This window comes from Brassica napus, chromosome C3, assembly GCF_020379485.1.
Source record: "Brassica napus cultivar Da-Ae chromosome C3, Da-Ae, whole genome shotgun sequence".
In the NCBI taxonomy this organism is placed as follows: Eukaryota; Viridiplantae; Streptophyta; class Magnoliopsida; order Brassicales; family Brassicaceae; genus Brassica; species Brassica napus.
In genome coordinates, this window is record NC_063446.1 from 56,982,915 (window position 1) to 57,001,418 (window position 18,504).

At 32.4% G+C, this 18,504-nt stretch overlaps 1 protein-coding gene and 2 long non-coding RNA genes across 3 annotated transcripts; all 3 read left to right on the top strand.

The window, feature by feature from the left end:
- The first annotated feature begins 549 nt into the window (after nucleotides 1–549).
- LOC125584410 lies at nucleotides 550–1,533 on the top strand. The gene is made up of 2 exons (XR_007321355.1): nucleotides 550–967; nucleotides 1,083–1,533. It is a non-coding gene; the product is annotated as an uncharacterized LOC125584410 (long non-coding RNA).
- Nucleotides 1,534–4,323: 2,790 nt separating this feature from the next.
- Nucleotides 4,324–7,399, top strand: LOC111204075. The gene is made up of 3 exons (XR_007321398.1): nucleotides 4,324–6,550; nucleotides 6,656–6,761; nucleotides 7,034–7,399. It is a non-coding gene; the product is annotated as an uncharacterized LOC111204075 (long non-coding RNA).
- A 431-nt stretch (nucleotides 7,400–7,830) lies between these two features.
- Nucleotides 7,831–10,112, top strand: LOC106380406. Its single transcript, XM_013820160.3, has 2 exons — nucleotides 7,831–8,437; nucleotides 10,028–10,112. Exon 1 carries the CDS (start codon nucleotides 8,003–8,005, stop codon nucleotides 8,309–8,311), a length of 309 nt encoding a protein of 102 aa, XP_013675614.1. The 5' UTR covers nucleotides 7,831–8,002; the 3' UTR covers nucleotides 8,312–8,437; nucleotides 10,028–10,112.
- Nucleotides 10,113–18,504: the final 8,392 nt, after the last annotated feature.

Genomic DNA, 18,504 nt, shown 5'->3' on the forward strand with positions numbered 1-18,504 from the left:
CCAAAAAATAGTAGAAGTGAATTAGAACAATTTTACCTCTATGTGATATTACAGAAATAAAAATAATAATAAGTTGGAAATGCTATAAGATGGTAAGTCTCAACAACATATTTATATATAATACATTAAGAGTGTATTATATATTGGTTTTGAAACGATTTGTTATGGGAAACGTGTAGCAAAAATGTTACTACGTCCGTTTCTAAATAAGTGTCACTTTGACATTTTTCAGACGGATTAATAATGCACTTTGCAATTGCACATGTTTATCAATAGTGTTTGAGATGAATAAAATTATATATGAGATTAATGCACTTTGCAATTAATTTAAGTAGAAAATAAATAAAATTTGCATTTAAATTATAAAGTGACATTTTTTGTAACAAGAAAAATAATTTTAAAATAACATTTAATATGTAAAAATAGAATATCATTTTTTGTATAATAAGTTTTTTCGATTTTAAAACCTTATCTCCTGGGTAATTATGGCTGCGACGAAAAAATCATCATCAATTAAATAAACATCAATAATCAATTTTAAAACTCAAATATTTTCTTTCTAAAAAAACAAATATGTGGCATTATATCAAAAATTCAAATATGCCCAGTTACAATATATATTTTTTATATAATAAAGCGCAAGTCGTCTAGCAAATAAAAAACCGACATGTGAAATTTTTAACAAAATAATTAAAATAAAAATAACTGAACCAAAAGAAAGAAAACACAAATTGTTTTAACTGCTTCAACTGTTACAGCCACGATCCCACCTCCTCATCTTACATTTCTGCAACAAATTTTGTTTATATAATGGTTTGAAACAGTTTAATTTCTTCCATGAAGTTAACCACAGCTTTCATCTCTCATAAGTTTTGTTTCGATATCAACAATGTTCTATCTTCTTTCTTTTTTCTCTTCAAGAAGACTAGCCTTCAATCTTATGGTGGCTACAAAATTCAGCAAAGGAGTACGTGATAAAGTTTTTAAGTCTCAGCAATTAATTATGTTCCATTGTACAGTTTGAATTCTTTTTTTTTTGTTCAAGAAGCTGAGAACACCTTTTCATTTCTTCTATGTTTCAGATTGGAAACAAAGAAAAATGAGATGAAGATATATGATTATCGGATATTGAGGCAGATTGATGAAGAAGAAACTTCAACGTATAGGACAATTCTCAGCTTACAGTGAAGCGAAAACATGTTGAAAATTAAAGTCTACGGCTATTGAAGAAGAAAGGAAGGGAAGGGATGCAATAAACCCACGTCACCTGCTGGTCATGTTTTAATTGATAACAGAAGCAAAATCTTTTAACTATTTATTCAAAGAAGGCAACGACCAATATTTTTTTCTTTAAACAACAATTAGCGTTGAATACATTGTATAGAAAATATCATATGCTTAACATATATTACGTATGGTTGACAAATTATTTAATATAGAATTTGTGAAAGCCCCATAATGTTTTGGACAGTATTTTTATATAGTAAATATCATGGGCTTAACATATACAAGAATGTTTAGATATACTTGAGGTGAATTTGTTAATTAAAATAATATCTAAAGTATACAATATTTCTTTTACTATATTTAGTTTTAGTAATAGATATAAAATATATTATTTTACCATAATTTATTTTCTTCTAACTATTCAAATTTATTTTATGTATAATAAATGTTGATTTTGGGTCACAACAAGTTAAAGATAAACTAAAAAAAAAAGAGATTTTTGTTATTAATTATGGAGAAAGTAAATATAATATTTTGAATTTATTAAAAAGCAAAGAAAGAATACCGGTCCGTAGCACGGGTGAAACATACTAGTATATATATATATGTTATGCATCCGCGTAGACATAACTTATACACGGCGACCAATCACTATTAGGAACTTTTTTTTCAGTTTCATTCATTTGGTCCATTTACCATACGAATCTAATAATATACTTACGTCTTACGCGTTAATTGTTTTTTTTTTGTTAGAACGTTTAAGGATAGTTTTTTGGATCCAACGGAGGAATTGGACAGTGGAATATAATAAGAATAAAATCTAATGGTTATGGTTCAGAGTATACAAACTAGTGGGGTTGATGCATGAATATGAAACTCAATCATCATCGTGATAAAAGTATCTTAAAAAATTTAGAATTATATACGGTTTGACCAAAAAAAAATTTAGAATTATACTTGTTCTTAAGGAAAAAAAGAAGAGAATTTGTACTCCCTACACACAGCTTCCCCCCTATTTGCACTCTGTATCCTATTTCCCTTCAATTTTATTCCCTCCATCATTATCATTTTTTCCCAATTCAATGGTATTCCCCTCTTCTTAAGATATTGAGCTAAGTTATCAAAAAAAGAATTATAAGATTAGTTAACTATTGGAACGTGCAGAGACTTTGGATTTTTCTACTGGTCAAGCCGGAGACAGTGGAGACATTTGGATCAAAGCGTGTCCCTCATTGACTGAATCTCATTTATTTGGCGCGTATCATATGCAAGCTAAACACATTTAAAACACGTGCTAATATATCATGAATTCTGAAACTAAATTAAGTCTTGTTTTTTTTTTTTTTTTTTTTTTTTTTTTTTTTTATAATCCAGGGGTTCCCCACTTACGTGGATCATTCCCCTGGGCCCGGTTAAGCAGCGGTCCACTTCACCCGGGAAGGCTTTACCTGGGCTGGGGACAAGGCCAACACCCAGTACCGCATTTGCTGACAGGATGAGCAGTTTCCCTCCGCCTGACATCGAATCCAGGAGCATGACAATTGGCCCCCAATGCTCTTACCAAACCAGCTACCACATCTAGTCAACTAAATTAAGTCTGTTTCATGTTCTTTTTCTTTTATATCATTATCATGAATTTCTGAAACGAAATCAAGTCTAATTCATTTTTCTGTTCAAAAACATAGCATTTTTGGTTTGATATAGAAACTTGACATTAAAGCATCAATATGTGTAGAGAAGCTTTTATATATAAGCAGTTTTTATTAAGTTATAATTCAGAATATCATCTTATTATATAAAACTTGGTTTTTCAAAGTTGCTAATTAATATGATTGCGACATGTGTCAATTAATTTATTAAGATTGTGACATGTGTCAAAAATATATTACAATTCTCTTTTATTAGAATTTAAAAAAAATAGAAAAAGAAAATTATTATTACATTTTTTGGGACACTAGAAAAGGAAAAATATTACAATAATATAGTTTATTATTCTTTTTAGGAGTTAAGAAAAGGAAAATTACTATTACGTAGCCTTTTACAATTATATTTGTATGGTTCTTTTTATAATCTTTTAAAAATATTTGATAGTAAATTTAATTTTTGAAAATTCTATAAACAAAGAATAATTGTAAAAGCTATTTGAGATTATTTTTTTTCTTTTTAAAATATTTTGTATATTTTTCATTTTAAAAATACTAAAGAAAGATATTATAAGAGAAAATATTAATTTTTTTTAAACAAATTAAATAAAAACGAATTATAAAATCCTACAAGTACAAGAAATTATTTAATAAAAATAAAATAGAAAAACTAACTATAAAATAAGTGATATTCCTTTTTTAAAACCTAAAAAAATAAAAATTTAAAAGTAGTGTTATTATTTTCATATAAATAACTAACTTTCTTTTTTAACAGATAAATGTATGGTACAAAAATATAAACCAAAATAAATATTATTTTCACATCTATATTTAGGTTTATGCTTCCTCATATTATTTTCACAAAAATAGTATTGACAAGAAAAATATTATCTGTTTTCTTTTAATTTCTTTAAACAATTCAATTTTTTTTATCACTCTTATTACATTTTATGATGCTAACACAAGTTTTTTTTAGTTACGATGTTTTTATCATACATAAGTATGTGTAAATATGAGAAATATATCTTTGTATGTATAAGACACAATATATAATTAACTAAACATATTTTTTATTGGAAATATATTAGTTGTATAAAAATCTTAAAAAACAAAAACGAATTATAGTTGGAATTTTCCTTTTTAAAAAATTTAAAGTAACTTATTTCTTATAAATAACTAACTCAAGTTTTTTTTAGTTACGGTGTTTTTATCATACACAAGTATGTGTAAATATGAGGAATATATGTTTGTATGTATAAGACACAATATATAATTAACTAAACATAATTTTTTATTGAAAATATATTAGTTGTATAAAAATCTTTAAACAAAAACGAATTATAGTTGGAATTTTCCTTTTTAAAAAATTTAAAGTACTTATTTTTTATAAATAACTAACTTTTCTTTTTAATAGATAATTTTGTGTTAAAAAATTATAAACCAAAAATAACTTCAAATATTTCACCCGATATGATTGTGAAATTTGTACAAAAAAAAACATTGTGTATGTATTAATAAAAATCTAACATTATGTGAAAATAATTTTTTTTTCCTTAAATCCTAAATAAAAGAAATATGAAAAATAAATTTTTCCTCATAAAAAATTGATTATTATTATTGTCACCGTACATATGTTTAGTCAAAAACAAATCAAGCTTCATCATTATCTTATTACATTTTTTATTTTTACTATGTAGTACTTTATAATTTATTTTAATTAAAATGTTATTATGAAAATATATCATTAATAAAAAATGAATCAAAAAAATTATTTAACATCAGATAAGTTTAATAAAACATTAAATTAGTACATAAGAAAGTGTATAATGTTGTCATTGCTTCTTGGTCTTATTTAACTTCCAAATTCCTTTTTATTTCATTATAATTATTATTTCGGGTTGGATCCGGTTTAAATTTTTACGTTTGGATATTTTTTCTAGCTCTAACAAATACTAACTGAAACTTATGTGTGAAAACGAGTTCTTAACTATAAAATAAATTTCACATGACATATATAAAAACAATTTTAAAACAAGAATAAAATAATTTTTTAATATTTTTTATTAAATTAAAATATCAAGTAAAACCCGTTGCAACGTACGGGCCCAAATCTAGTTAGAAATAAATTGACATTTGACTAATACCTTTTCTATTTCCTATTAAGTGTAACTATAGATTTTAAAATATATTCCATTATTATTTTCTATATTTTAAATGCATTTATTCAATAGATTTTTTAAATTATCTTAATTTTAGTTTATTAGTTAACAAAATAAACAAATAGTATACTAGTAGTTAGAGACAAACAGAAAATTTAATGGGTTTTTAATGTGTAAATTTTTAACTGATATTCATTGATTGTAAAAAGGAGAAAGTAAATAAAATGACATTTAAACTTCAATTCGTGCAGGTTGATGGCAGGTGCAAGAGATGTGGAGAAAGTGAATCCGTTATTCATGTTATGTTCCACTGTCCATTTGCAAGGAGAATCTGGGAAGCTTGTCATGCAATGTTTGTACCATCTACTAGCTCAGTCTCTTCGACTGAGGAACTACCCAAGACGTGCACTAAAATGCATAATCTCCTGCCGGTGGGCTTGTCGGTACCGATGTACCCTTGGATCTTGTGGGTTCTATGGACAAGCAGAAACCAATTATGCTTCGAAGATAAGTCTTTTTCGGAATCAGATGTGTTGACCAAAGCCATTAAAAGTGCTCATGAATGGCAAAATGCTAATACAAAGCACCAAAACCCCCTCTGATTCGCCCAAAGACTGTCAAAGCAAAGCAGTTCGAATACATACCCCAGCCGTCCCACAGGTAAACAACAATATCTTCTCTTGTTACTCCGATGCTGCTTGGAACAGCTCCACCGGTGCAGGAGGATTAGGATGGATTTGTTTGAAACCAGATGGAGCTACGCTAGTCCAGGGCTCGACTTCAACTGAAGTGGTAGCATCTGTGCTGATTGCGGAAGCGCTGGCATTGAAGGCAGCTATGGAAGCTGCGATATCACACAAAGTTAAAGACTTGATTTGTTTCTCTAATTCAAAAAGTCTCATCTCTCTCATCACAGGAAACAAGTCTGTGATTGAGCTCCAAAGAATCCTCCATGACATCTGTGTGTTGCGCCTCTCCTTGACTTCTATCTCTTTTAAATTTTATCAATTGCACCTGTAATGCGCCCGCTGATCAGTTGGCTAAAGATGCTCTGTTTTTGTTGCAAAACTCTGTTGCTAGAGATGTAACCGTTATTTAAGTTTCTAAAGGAAAGGTTTGATAGAAAAAGAAACTTTTCTAAATAAAATAATGTAAACATAAACCAGGAGAGAGAGGGGGTGGGGGTGTCTTCGATCGTAGTCGTTTCTCTCTTCTCTCTCTCTCGTGATTCTCTCCCTCTCCGCTTCACTCTCGACGACGATCATGGAGACGTCGAGGCTACCGTTGTCGTCTTTCGTCTTCGATTAGAGGAAAGCTGATATCGGCTGGTTATACTTCTCTGTCGTCGATTTCATCTGTCGATTTAACTACTTTGGGGATCGATAAGGCGGCAGCCGATGGGGAGCTAAGAGTATTTATCGTCGCCGGCGATAACATCGGCTCTCGTCTTATGTAAAATCAATGATGGTGCAAGCAAGGATTGACTTCGTTGTTTCCCATGGAGGATTTGGCTGTAATGGGGTTTGTGGGAGCTTTTGCCGCATCTTTATAAGTTCCGTGTGAGATGTTAAACCTTGGAGTTAGAGTTTAATGTCTTTTGATTCTTTTATTTATTTGAGATTGCAGGTGAAGTTGAAGGAGACTATTGATGCTGCAGTTATGTTTAAGCCACACGTTGTTGTGACTGTTGATTGAAAGGGCTTCTCTTTCCGTCTACTTAAAGAGTTGAGAGGTAAACAACACTAAATTGTTCTTTTTACGCTTGTAAGAGAGAATCAACGAGGTTTAAGTGAACATGGTCTATTCAATAATGCTTTGCAATGAATTGTCTCTCTTATCATATCAGTATTAGAAAAAAAACACGATTTGTTGAATTTTAACAAGTTTTATTAATCCGACCCTGGTCTCTAGTATAATGCCCTTGTTGAAAATCAAAATAATCAGCTTGTTGCAAACAGGATATTAAAACTGCATATCTAACATGTGACTGTTCTCGTTTCTTAGCTGGACTATTTTGGAACAATCTTGAGTCTCTATGCTGTCTAAGCTTGATGTTAACTCCGGACAACTTACGCTTCATGTGCTTTGAATGTTGGTTGAATGAGACCATTTGAAAATCTTACTTGTATTCTTGCTTTGCATCTTCTGCTGGTTCTTTTCCAATATGAAGAAGAGTTTGTTAAATATTCTGGTTGATTGAGTTGCTTTACTTGCTTCTGTTTCCTCCCCCTTGAATATGTATTTATTTTTTCAGTTGTTTTGCAAATGTGATTCTACAATGCCTATCATGGACACGTCCTCTTGTTCATACCTACTAGAGAGAATTCTATCTTTTGCTAATCAATGCTTCAAACTCGTTCGTTTGGTTTTCTTTATGCCCTTTCAACTTTGTGCGCGACGAGAGAGCCAGCCAAAGCCGATTTCCTTTTTCACTGGTAAATAATGTTTAATTTTTTTTTTAAAAATCCCTAAATAAGAAACTTTCAGTGGAGCACAAAAATGTTGCTGTCTCTTAGCTAGTTCTTTTATATAACATTTAATACTTAAAAATTAATAAGAAATCCAAAATGGTTTTTTGGGTTAATGATGTTTTAACGGCAAACCAAGAAATCGTGGAAGCAAATCTAGCGCTATGTCAATATCAATATGGGCCTTATAATACTAATGGGCCTTGCTCTATTTGCTACGTTCAGAAGAATCCATACGAAGAGTTGACTAATTAGTAACCAACGTGATTTCGTTTCCATGAGTATAAACAACAAAGTTCATGCAAACATCATGATCTTTTTCATTCATATGACGTGATGACCAAAAACAGCTATTGAATCCTCAAAAGCCTTCTCTTCATTACACCTTTGATGTAAAACAAGTTAGTTTCATAATTATTCAATATAATTAAATATTAAAACAGGACATGTGCTGTAATCCTCTATCTAATCTTGTTTTAAATAGCTCAGAACAGGTAAGAACATCATGCACATCCTAAGTATTTTGATGATGTTTCCTTACGTTTCTAGCATGTCTATGTTTCTCATAACTACCCTTGCTATTATCATCATCTCGACCGTAATGGCAAGACCCTCTTTCTCTACTTCCAAATCTTCATCATCTCAAGATTTAGATTCTTCCTATAAGGTGAAATCCAAGAGCTTTCTACCAAAGTTGTATGGAGATTACGGGTTTTGGAACCCTAGCCCGGTTTACGGAGGCGGTTTTCCTTATCCTGGCCCAGTTCCTCATGGCAGTGTAGGTTCGAAACTGAGACATAAGAAGCCAAAATGAGGCCAGAAGCTATGTTGCATATGTTCTTCAACAAAGTTACTTGTGGGTAAAAGCGTTAGGTATATTGGGGTTCTATGAAAAAGGTAATGCTAAGGCATGCATACTTACGTCATATGAATAATGTATGCACTAGATGATAACCCGCGCCCTGCGCGGGATGAGAAGATTTAAAGAGATTTTTGAATCAATAGGTATTAGAAAGTTAATAATCTTAGAAAGAAATATTACATGTTATATAATAAGGGAGATTCAACGAAATTGTGTATGTCTATATAAATTAAGCTTGGATTTTAAAAAAAAACTTGTGTATTTGTTTTGTTTAATTGAAGTATATTTCGTGGAAATGAATCTATAAGAGTAAGAAAAAACTTATATAAAATAAATTATGAAGTAAAGATAAAAACGATACAAAAGCAATAAAAGCATAAACTAAATTATAAATATAAAATAAAACGAAACATAAGCAAAATAATACTAAAATATGAAAGAAACAAAATATAATATAGGATACTACTTTATGGATGAGGAGATGTAATCATACAGCCTTGTATTTATATATGCAAGACGCGGGCCGAGGGCAATTATAGCTATTTGCCTTAATTATTTCCGTAAAATCAATTAAAATTATGTCCAAGGCAAAATATTCACATCCCCTTTATATTCAAAATACTGAATTTTGAAAACTTGCCTTGATCGTTGCTATGCGAATTTATTGGAATAGTATAGAAAACAAACTGAAATTCTAGTTAACTAAATTAAATTTAAAATTAGTCAGTGAAGATCAAAAATATGACTATATGATTCGGTTTCGACGATAAATTTCCATTACCAAATTCGGCCAATATTAATGAGTACATATATAACCGGAATTAGTGTTATATTTAGCTTCATATTTCCTAATTTGAAATATTCATACGGCAATCATGCATTGTCACGCAAGTATTGTGTGGTTGACAATGCCTTTATGATCTTTGAAAATTATATTATGGCAATCAATACCATAATTGCCATATTTCCTGATTTATTGCATTGATAGATGGTTATCGACATTGCCAAAGATCTCGAGTATACATTGAATTATCATTGATTATTTTCATATGTGATATAATATATAGTGTGATATATTCGATACATGAAAATGAGATTCCTTAGTATTTTTTATGTAATATAATATATGGTAACCGATTTTAAATTGATATAAAACATATTAACATAAAATCGAAAAGTAACACAACAAAAGCAACACTCGGTTTTGATATCATCCTCATTAAGATCACATGTAAAGATACATTAAACCGATTTCAAATTATAAATTATAATCTTCATTAAGAAAAATACATTAAACCGATTTCAAGTTATCTCATTTGATATAGTGTGATCTCGAGTATACATTTAAACAACATTCGAGTATAGTAGTCATATGTAATATAATATATGTCAACCGGTTTTAAAATGATATAAAACACATTATCAAATAACCGGTTACTTCCTTCGTCTACATTGAGATTGTACGTTACCAAGATATACTATTAAAACATTATGCTAAGCTATAATTATAAATAATGGCAAAGAATGTAATAAATCTAGTAAAGAGGGAGTTTTTAATTAGAAAGTGTGAGAGTGAATATGGTGTTGCCACATAGGAAATGGCATTTTGGTTAATAATACATGAGCATAAGGTTAGTCTTAAAAAATGTTTCTCTTTTAATATAAAAGGGATGCGCTTGCTTGTGTTTTGTCATAGGTATTTAGTATTTACAGACTAATAGTCATATACACATTTTTGTAATATCCGTACTCTCCAAAATAAAATAACAAATAATAATCGTGAAATCTCTATTTATTAATCCTCATAAATCGTCTGCACATATCATAAATCCGACAAATAGTTATAAATCCAAATAATGGAATAAATCCAGAAAATACGATAAAACCATAAAACCCGCAAGTCTGAAATGGAAAAAACTAAACACCCAAAAGCACCAATCCGATAGCAATCACTCATGCTCGACAGTCTCACCTGGAAGGGGGGAGAAAAGAGGGGTAAGCAACAGGGAGTCACTCAGTGAGGTATGAGATGCTAAACTGCAAACCACTGACTTAGTACATAGCACTACGACTATGCAGGCCTAGCTCTAGCATGAAACAAACACGACACCTAATGCGCCACACATAAAAACCAATGCGCTTATAGTACATAGCTATTCGTTGCACCCCGCATTCTCCTCTTACAGATATAGATATATACATTTATATGTATACCAAAAGTATGTGTAGTACAGAAGTGCTTCCCATACTCCCGCAGCTCATGCGTGGTACAGAAGCGCTTCCCTGTACGCCCCGCAATCTCAACACAAACAATTGCCACGTAGTACAGAAGTGGTTCCCTGTACTCCCGCAGCTCATACGTGGTACATAAGTGCTTCCCTGTACACCCCATAATCTCCACACAAATAGGCCGATACAGAAGTACTTCCCTGTATCAGGCTAACCAATCCATACTATATGTATACTTATATATAACCGTCTTTTGACATCAACCAAATCAATCAACAGTTGAATCATCTAATTTCTTATCTCCGGTTTAGGCAAAGAATAAAATAAAAACAAACAAGACTCCAGTTAGACTCGATTCACAGAGACGGAACATGTTTCGAAACTAAACTTTCCATAATGGTAGTACTAAACTAGCACGGGATTAAACGGAATAACCCTCACCTTAGCCACTGGATGAAATGGACAACGGAGGGTACGGTCAACTGCGACACGAGAATTAATGGCTTAGGTCCATAAGAAACTTTCCTAAAACAATAAATTTAGAGTTTCCAAATTAGAAGACTAGGTTTATGATTTTCGGATTTGAACAGAGTTGATACCCGGAATTAAAATGGACATAACTTCGTAACTGTACCTCAGTTTGTCGATCTGAAGAATGATATGGAAGGCTGACAACGAGACCTTTCCAAAGGTATCTCGCTCGTTTTCTAAGTCAGTCGGGATAAACAGGAAAACGCTTATGAAGTTGACTGTTCGTGGACTCGCTCTGCAGAGATCAGTCCCAAATAAACAACCATAACATTTAAACCGAAATTCCAAATGATGATCCGCTTTCTGCTATAGGTAGATCTGTGAGTTTAGAATTTACCATGAAAATTTGACGTCAAAATTCTATGATTTGATAATCCGTTCCTGACTTTCCCCAATACTGGTCTCAGATGTGTTATTCAGAAATATCCGTTGGTAAAACACACATAACTTTTAGAATACAAATTCGATTGGAGATCCGCTTTCTATAACACGTAGAGAAAAGAGTTGGCTACTTACTCCCAGAAGATGACGGTCAATGATGGTCGTTGGACCAACTAATGGAGGGAGAAACATGAAGATGGCTTCAGGTGGCTAACGAAGAAGATGATGGTGATGAAAGATAGCTGAGCTACAGTTCACGTTTTAGGTTTTAAGAATAAAGAAATACTTATAACTAGTGTGTCTCCCGTGCTTCGCACGAGGTAAATCTCTTATGTTTCTAATTCTTTTATGTAATGGTATTAAAGACAGGATTCAAATTAACAAACTGAAGTTAGATTAATGAATATAAATTGGGTTGCTTGATTTATGACTTTATATTTTTATTCTCCAAGAAATTAAGTTGTTTGTGCCGAAAACCTGACCAGTAAAAAAAAATTGGTCAAATGGTAGAAACCTGACAATCTCTGGCCATATGATACCCAAGTTTTAAGATTAACCATTTGCATCTTCTGCATTGCTCTCATGCTTAGATATATTATTTATCGAATCTAGACGTTACTTAATCCTTGTTTTTTTTAAAATAGTTGGATATGTTTAAGGTTAATTAGACGTACGCAGTAAATTATTATAAATCGAGTTTTGTAATCTCCTAACGTCACAAGTACTTCATAGCATCTCTCATAATGGAATCTTGGTTCAAATACATAACTCCTCTGGTTACATTATATTTAGATGGTTATCAAAATCACTATATTTGAAAAATTCTATGTACAATCAGTGAATCATAAGATTGATTGATATTTCATCAACTGGCTTTGAAAATTGCAAACTTACCATGGTCATTTACTCGTAATAATATTAGATTATGGAGAAATTAGGAATTTGGCAAACCATTACCATCATTTATAAACATTAGATATAACTAAATAAACAGCACTGCATAATCTTTTATATTATTTTTTATTATTTTTAGTATATTTTCTGAATAAAAGTTATCTTAAAATTACTTGACATAAGAGTTACGTGGATGTTTTAAACATAACATCCTCTAGACAAACCAACTTTTATCATAATTTTAATTATTTAAAATGAGTTATTTTATACATATCCAATTATACATCGGAAAAGAACCTTCAAATTTTTACACGCCAAGCTTTACAATTTTAAAACTCTAAATTTGATATTAATATAGAACTCTAAATTAGTATCTACAGCGGATAATATTGGAGAAAATAAAACTAAAACTGTTTTGCAGAATATTTCTTATTGTTTTTAAAGTAGATATGCTGATATCTTTAAACAGACGGCGATTTAAACGCTTTGTTATCTTCTCTGAATAATGATAAAAACTGCACATGGGGGAAGGACGATTGAATCTTTACACACCAATCTTCTTCTTCTTCCTTTCCTTTCATTTGTTGTTTATTTAATCTTTGGACCTTATTGAAACTGTTTTTTTTTTCAGCCTTGAAATCATTTAAAGAGAACAGAACTGAAGATGACATAGATACATTTTATAATTAATATATAAGCATGTCTGGTTTACTAAACCATTAAGGAGAAATTATTTTTCAGAATTATTTTTCAGATTGGTTTAGTCTAAATAAATAATCAACCCAAAATTTAATTATGGTTTGTTAAAACCGGATCGTTACAATTCTTCCCCACTTAAATAGGAATTCGTCCCGAATTCAGATCTTGACTTCGCTTCTCTGTGTTGACGGTAGGAATATGATTAACAGTTGGCTCACACAAACCTTAAGATAACTACCACTTGACCAAACACAAACTCACAAAGCAATAAATAATCTCACTACCAACTAGGACGAGAGTTGTCATGAACCAAAATCGATTAATACGAGTTTAGTAATTAAGCAAGATTTGTTATAGAAAAAAAACGTATTAAACCACAAGAATTAAAAATAACAAAAAGTACATAGTGGATCCCGGCTCAACCTCCTCCTAATCTCGTGTAGCAAAAACTCATTGGTCGATGGCTTAGCGCTTAGGCGGTGGTGAATCCTCTGCATGTTCCCTCCTCGGGCAATCCCTGAAAATATGACCTGGCTGGCCACAGTTACTGAAATCCATAGTAGCCGCTCTGGGTTCAACAATCTGTCTAACTGAATCCGCATTCAATGGTTTAAACCGGCAGTTTCTCGCCATGTGGCCTGTCCGTCCACATGAATGACACCTAATGCACTCTCCATAATGATTGCGCTTGCAACCGGGGAAGCTAGGTGGTTCTAACTCGTCCAATGTTCTCTTTTGTGACTCTAAAGTCTTCCCAACTTTAGTCTGAGCTGATTAAAGAGTTTCTGCTCCTCTGCCAAACCTGCTTCCTGCTCAGCAGCTTTCTCCACCAAATCCCCCAATCTGTAGTAAGTGACGACACGATTTCTGTTGCGAATTTCGACTCGCATCCCACCCAAAAACTTTCTAATCAGGTCTTCCTCAGTAATACCACCTCCTGCAAACCTGCGAAGTCGGTTGAACTCAACCTCATACTCCCTGATTGTCATGTCACCCTGGCTCACATGCTCGAAGTCACTCTTCTTCTTATCCATAGCTTATTTTGGAAAATACTTCCTATTGGATTCCCAGATAAAATCTGCAAAGGTAACCCTGTCAGGCCCACGATGGCCCAATCGCACTCCCTCCCACCACACAAGTGCATCTCCACGTAGGTACTGCATAGCCAACCTAAGCGAAGCCTCTGGTGGACACTCAATAATCTCTAATTTCCGTTGCAGACTAAGCTTCCAATCATGTGCAACTGTAGCATCCACTGTTCCCCCAAAATGCTCCATATCCATGTTTCGCATCTGACTCGTGAGTCTGTAAAACCTCTCATCATAAGCACGGTAAACCGGTAAAGGTTGCTGCAAACCCTGAGGGAGCTGCTGTCCTGGAAACCCCTGCACATGAACCTGAAGAATATGCGTCTGCGGCGGTGGATCCTGCTGTGGTGGGATCTGCTGCGGTGGAATATCCTGCGGTGAAATCTGCTGACCAGCAGCCAACTGTCGGGCAACTTTCTGTGCTGCTACACGAGCAACTTCTTGTGCAACTACACGAACAGTTTCATGGGTAACCTGTTGAATAGCAGTCTGAGCAGCCTGGGTAGCTGTCTGCTAAACCATCTGCATGAGCGCAGCCTGGTCAAACTGTGGGGCTGCATGCTGCACACCCTCTGCCTGAACACCCCCTGCAGTACCCTGCTCATCCACAACTTCACGAGCATCAGCTCTGACCCTAACGGTGCGAGTACGCTTACCTCCTCTTTTTGGCGGCATCTGAATAGAGAATGGACGACACGATTAAAATCTGTTAAATCGGAACACTATCGATTACTAAAAAATAACCGAACAGAATGGTGCTATACTTTTTTTTTTTTGTAAAATTGCCAACCCCATAAATATTTCGAAATCGTCAAAAACCGATTAAAAAAAAGTCCCACAAATCGCCATCCCGGTCGGAGCCGGGACAAAACCCCACTCTGATACCAAATTGTAATACTCGTACTCTCCAAAATAAAATAATAAATAATAATCGTGAAATCTCTATTTATTAATCCTCATAAATCGTCTGCACATATCATAAATCCGACAAATATTCATAAATCCAAATAATGGAATAAATCCAGAAAATACGATAAAATCGTAAAACCCGCAAGTCTGAAATGGAAAGAAGTAAACGCCCAAAAGCATCAATCCGATAGCAATCACTCATGCTCGACAGTCTCACCTGGAAGGGGGAGAAAAGAAGGGTGAGCAACATGGGAGTCACTCAGTAAGGTATGAGATGCTAAACCGCAAACCACTGACTTAGTACATAGCACTACGACTATGTAGGCCTAGCTCTAGCATGAAACAAACACGGCACCTAATGCGCCTCACATAACAACCAATGCGCTTATAGTACATAGCTATTCGTTGCACCCCGCATTCTCCTCTTACAGATATAGATATATAAATTTTTATGTATACCAAAAGTATGTGTAGTACAGAAGTGCTTCCCTGTACTCTCACATTCTCCTCATACACAATGCTACGTAGTATAGAAGTGTTTCCCCATACTCCCGCAGCTCATGCGTGGTACATAAGTACTTCCTTGTACGCCCCGCAATCTCAACACAAACAATTGCCACGTAGTACAGAAGTGCTTCCTTGTACTCCCACAGCTCATACGTGGTACAAAAGTGCTTCCCTGTACACCCCGTAATCTCCACACAAATAGGCCGATACAGAAGTACTTTCCTGTATCTGGCTAACCAATCCATACTATATGTATACTTATATATAACCGTCTTTTAACATCAACCAAATCAATCAACAGTTGAATCATCTAATTTCTTATCTCCGGTTTAGGCAAAGAATAAAATAAAAACAAACAAGACTCCAGTTAGACTCGAGTCACAGAGACGGAACATGTTTCGAAACTAAACTTTCCATAATGGTAGTACTAAACTAGCACGGGATTAAACGGAATAACCCTCACCTTAGCCACTGGATGAAATGGACAATGGAGGATATGGTCAACTGGCACACGAGAATTAATGGCTTTGGTCCATAAGAAACTTTCCTAAAACAATAGATTTCGGGTTTCCAAATTAGAAGACTAGGTTTATGATTTTCGGATTTGAACAGAGTTGATACCCGAAATTAAAATGGACATAACTTCCTAACTGTACCTCAGTTTGTCGATCTGAAGAATGATCTGGAAGGCTGACAACGAGACCTTTCCAAAGGTATCTCGCTCGTTTTCTAAGTCAGTCGGGATAAACAGGAAAACTCTTATGAAGTTGACTGTTCGTGGACTCGCTCTGCAGAGATCAGTCCCAAATAAACAACCATAACATTTAAACCGAAATTTCAAATGATGATCCGCTTTCTGCTATAGGTAGATCTGTGAGTTTAGAATTTACCATGAAAATTTGACTTCAAAATTATATGATTTGATAATCCGTTCCTGACTTTCCCCAATACTGGTCTCAGATGTGTTATGCAGAAATATCCCTTGGTAAAACACACATAACTTTTAGAATACAAATCCGATTGGAGATCCGTTTTCTATAACACGTGGAGAAAAGAGTTGGCTACTTACTCCCAGAAGATGACGGTCAATGATTGTCGTTAGACCAACTAATGGAGGGAGAAACATGAAGATGGCTTGAGGTGGCTAATGAAGAAGATGATGGTGATGAAAGATGGTTGCGCTACAGTTCACGTTTTAGGTTTTAAGAATAAAGAAATACTTATAATTAATATATAAGCTCTGGTTTACTAAACCATTAAAGAGAAATTATTTTTTAGATTGATTTAGTCTAAATAAATAATCAAACCAAATTTTAATTATGGTTTGTTAAAACCGGGTCGTTACAATTTTGTTCCATTCTCTGGTTAAACCATGTATGTGTAAATGTAATCTTAAGAAGTGTCATTACTCAAAATGATGAGTAATAGTTGTTCTCAAGAAACTTTCCTATAAAAACTATGGAGATCAATAATAAACTAACACAACAGGAAATGTTCTAAGACCAAATTGTAACGCCCCGGTTCGTCTGTAGGTTCCACCATCGAGCCGACAGTTGGTGTGTTAATTTTTAGAGGTTTAGAAGATTTATTTACTTTTCAGTCAAAAAGAAAAGATTTATTTACTTACTGTGTATTCATCACACAATTTTGTGTGTGTTTAGACCTCATTCACACTATATCTTAAACCAGTTTCTAAAAGTTATTTATTTTCCACAATTTCACATCAATCATATTTAACTCTGAAGTTACTTTTATTAAATAACAAAAAGATAATTACATTTTGATGAAATAGATGACCAATTTTATTTTTTTAAATTCAACATACAATAATTTATATCACAAACCAGATATTACAAAAAGGTAATCACATTTTAAACCATAAGAGTGTCACATTCTTACATTTTAAACATTTAAGTTTTTTCACTAACATTTTAAATCCAGAGAGTTACATTTTTATCGTAAGAATCCTCCAATGAAATTTACTTGTTTTTCAAGTCAAGTATGTGACCGGCACTATTCATTTCATAATGATGTGTCAGTTTTTTTAAAATAATAATAAATTAATAAAAAAATAAAAAAATGCATAAAAAATGGAAAATTGGAAAAAATTCTAAATAAGTAAAAAATTACAAAATTAAAATAAAATAAAATATTTTTAAAATATGTTAATTTTACATAAAATAAATTTTATCATTATTTCTTTTATATATGTTGGGTTTTGGTGTTAGTGGAGCTTTTTAGATAAGTAACATATATTTAGTTTCTCTAAAGTTTGATTAGTAATTTATTTAATTTAAAAATAATTTATTATTTTTAAGAACTTCACTGATAAATATAATTCTAATAAACAATACCAATAGATCTCTTGACAAATATGTAAATTTTACATAAATAATTTTTATCATCCCTTTTTTCTTTTCTATATTTTTAAAAACATTTTATTTATATTAAAGTTTAGATTTTTTTTTTTAATTTTAGATTTTTTGAAGTTTTAGATTTTTTTTTGAATTTTTTACAATTTTTTCGAATTTTATTTAATTTATTATTTATTTATTATTTTTTTTAAAGGAAACTGACACGTTATCATGAATCAACAGTACCGACCACCTACTTAGTCTGAAGAACAAGTAAACTTGATTGGAAGATTTTTATGATAAAATATCACTTTCAATGTTTAAAGTGATAGTCAAAAGACTTCAGTGTTTAAAGTGTGAGAATGTAACACTCGCAGAATTTAAAATGTGATTTTCCTGTACAAAAAGTCTAGGATTTTAATCTTATTACCACGAACGACTTCAAACAAACGGATGGAAGCGACAAATTTGCATGTCTTACAAAATTATTCAAATAATTTTATAAGGAATTCAAAAGATCACTTAGAAATTTTTGCTTTATTTCTCTCCTCTA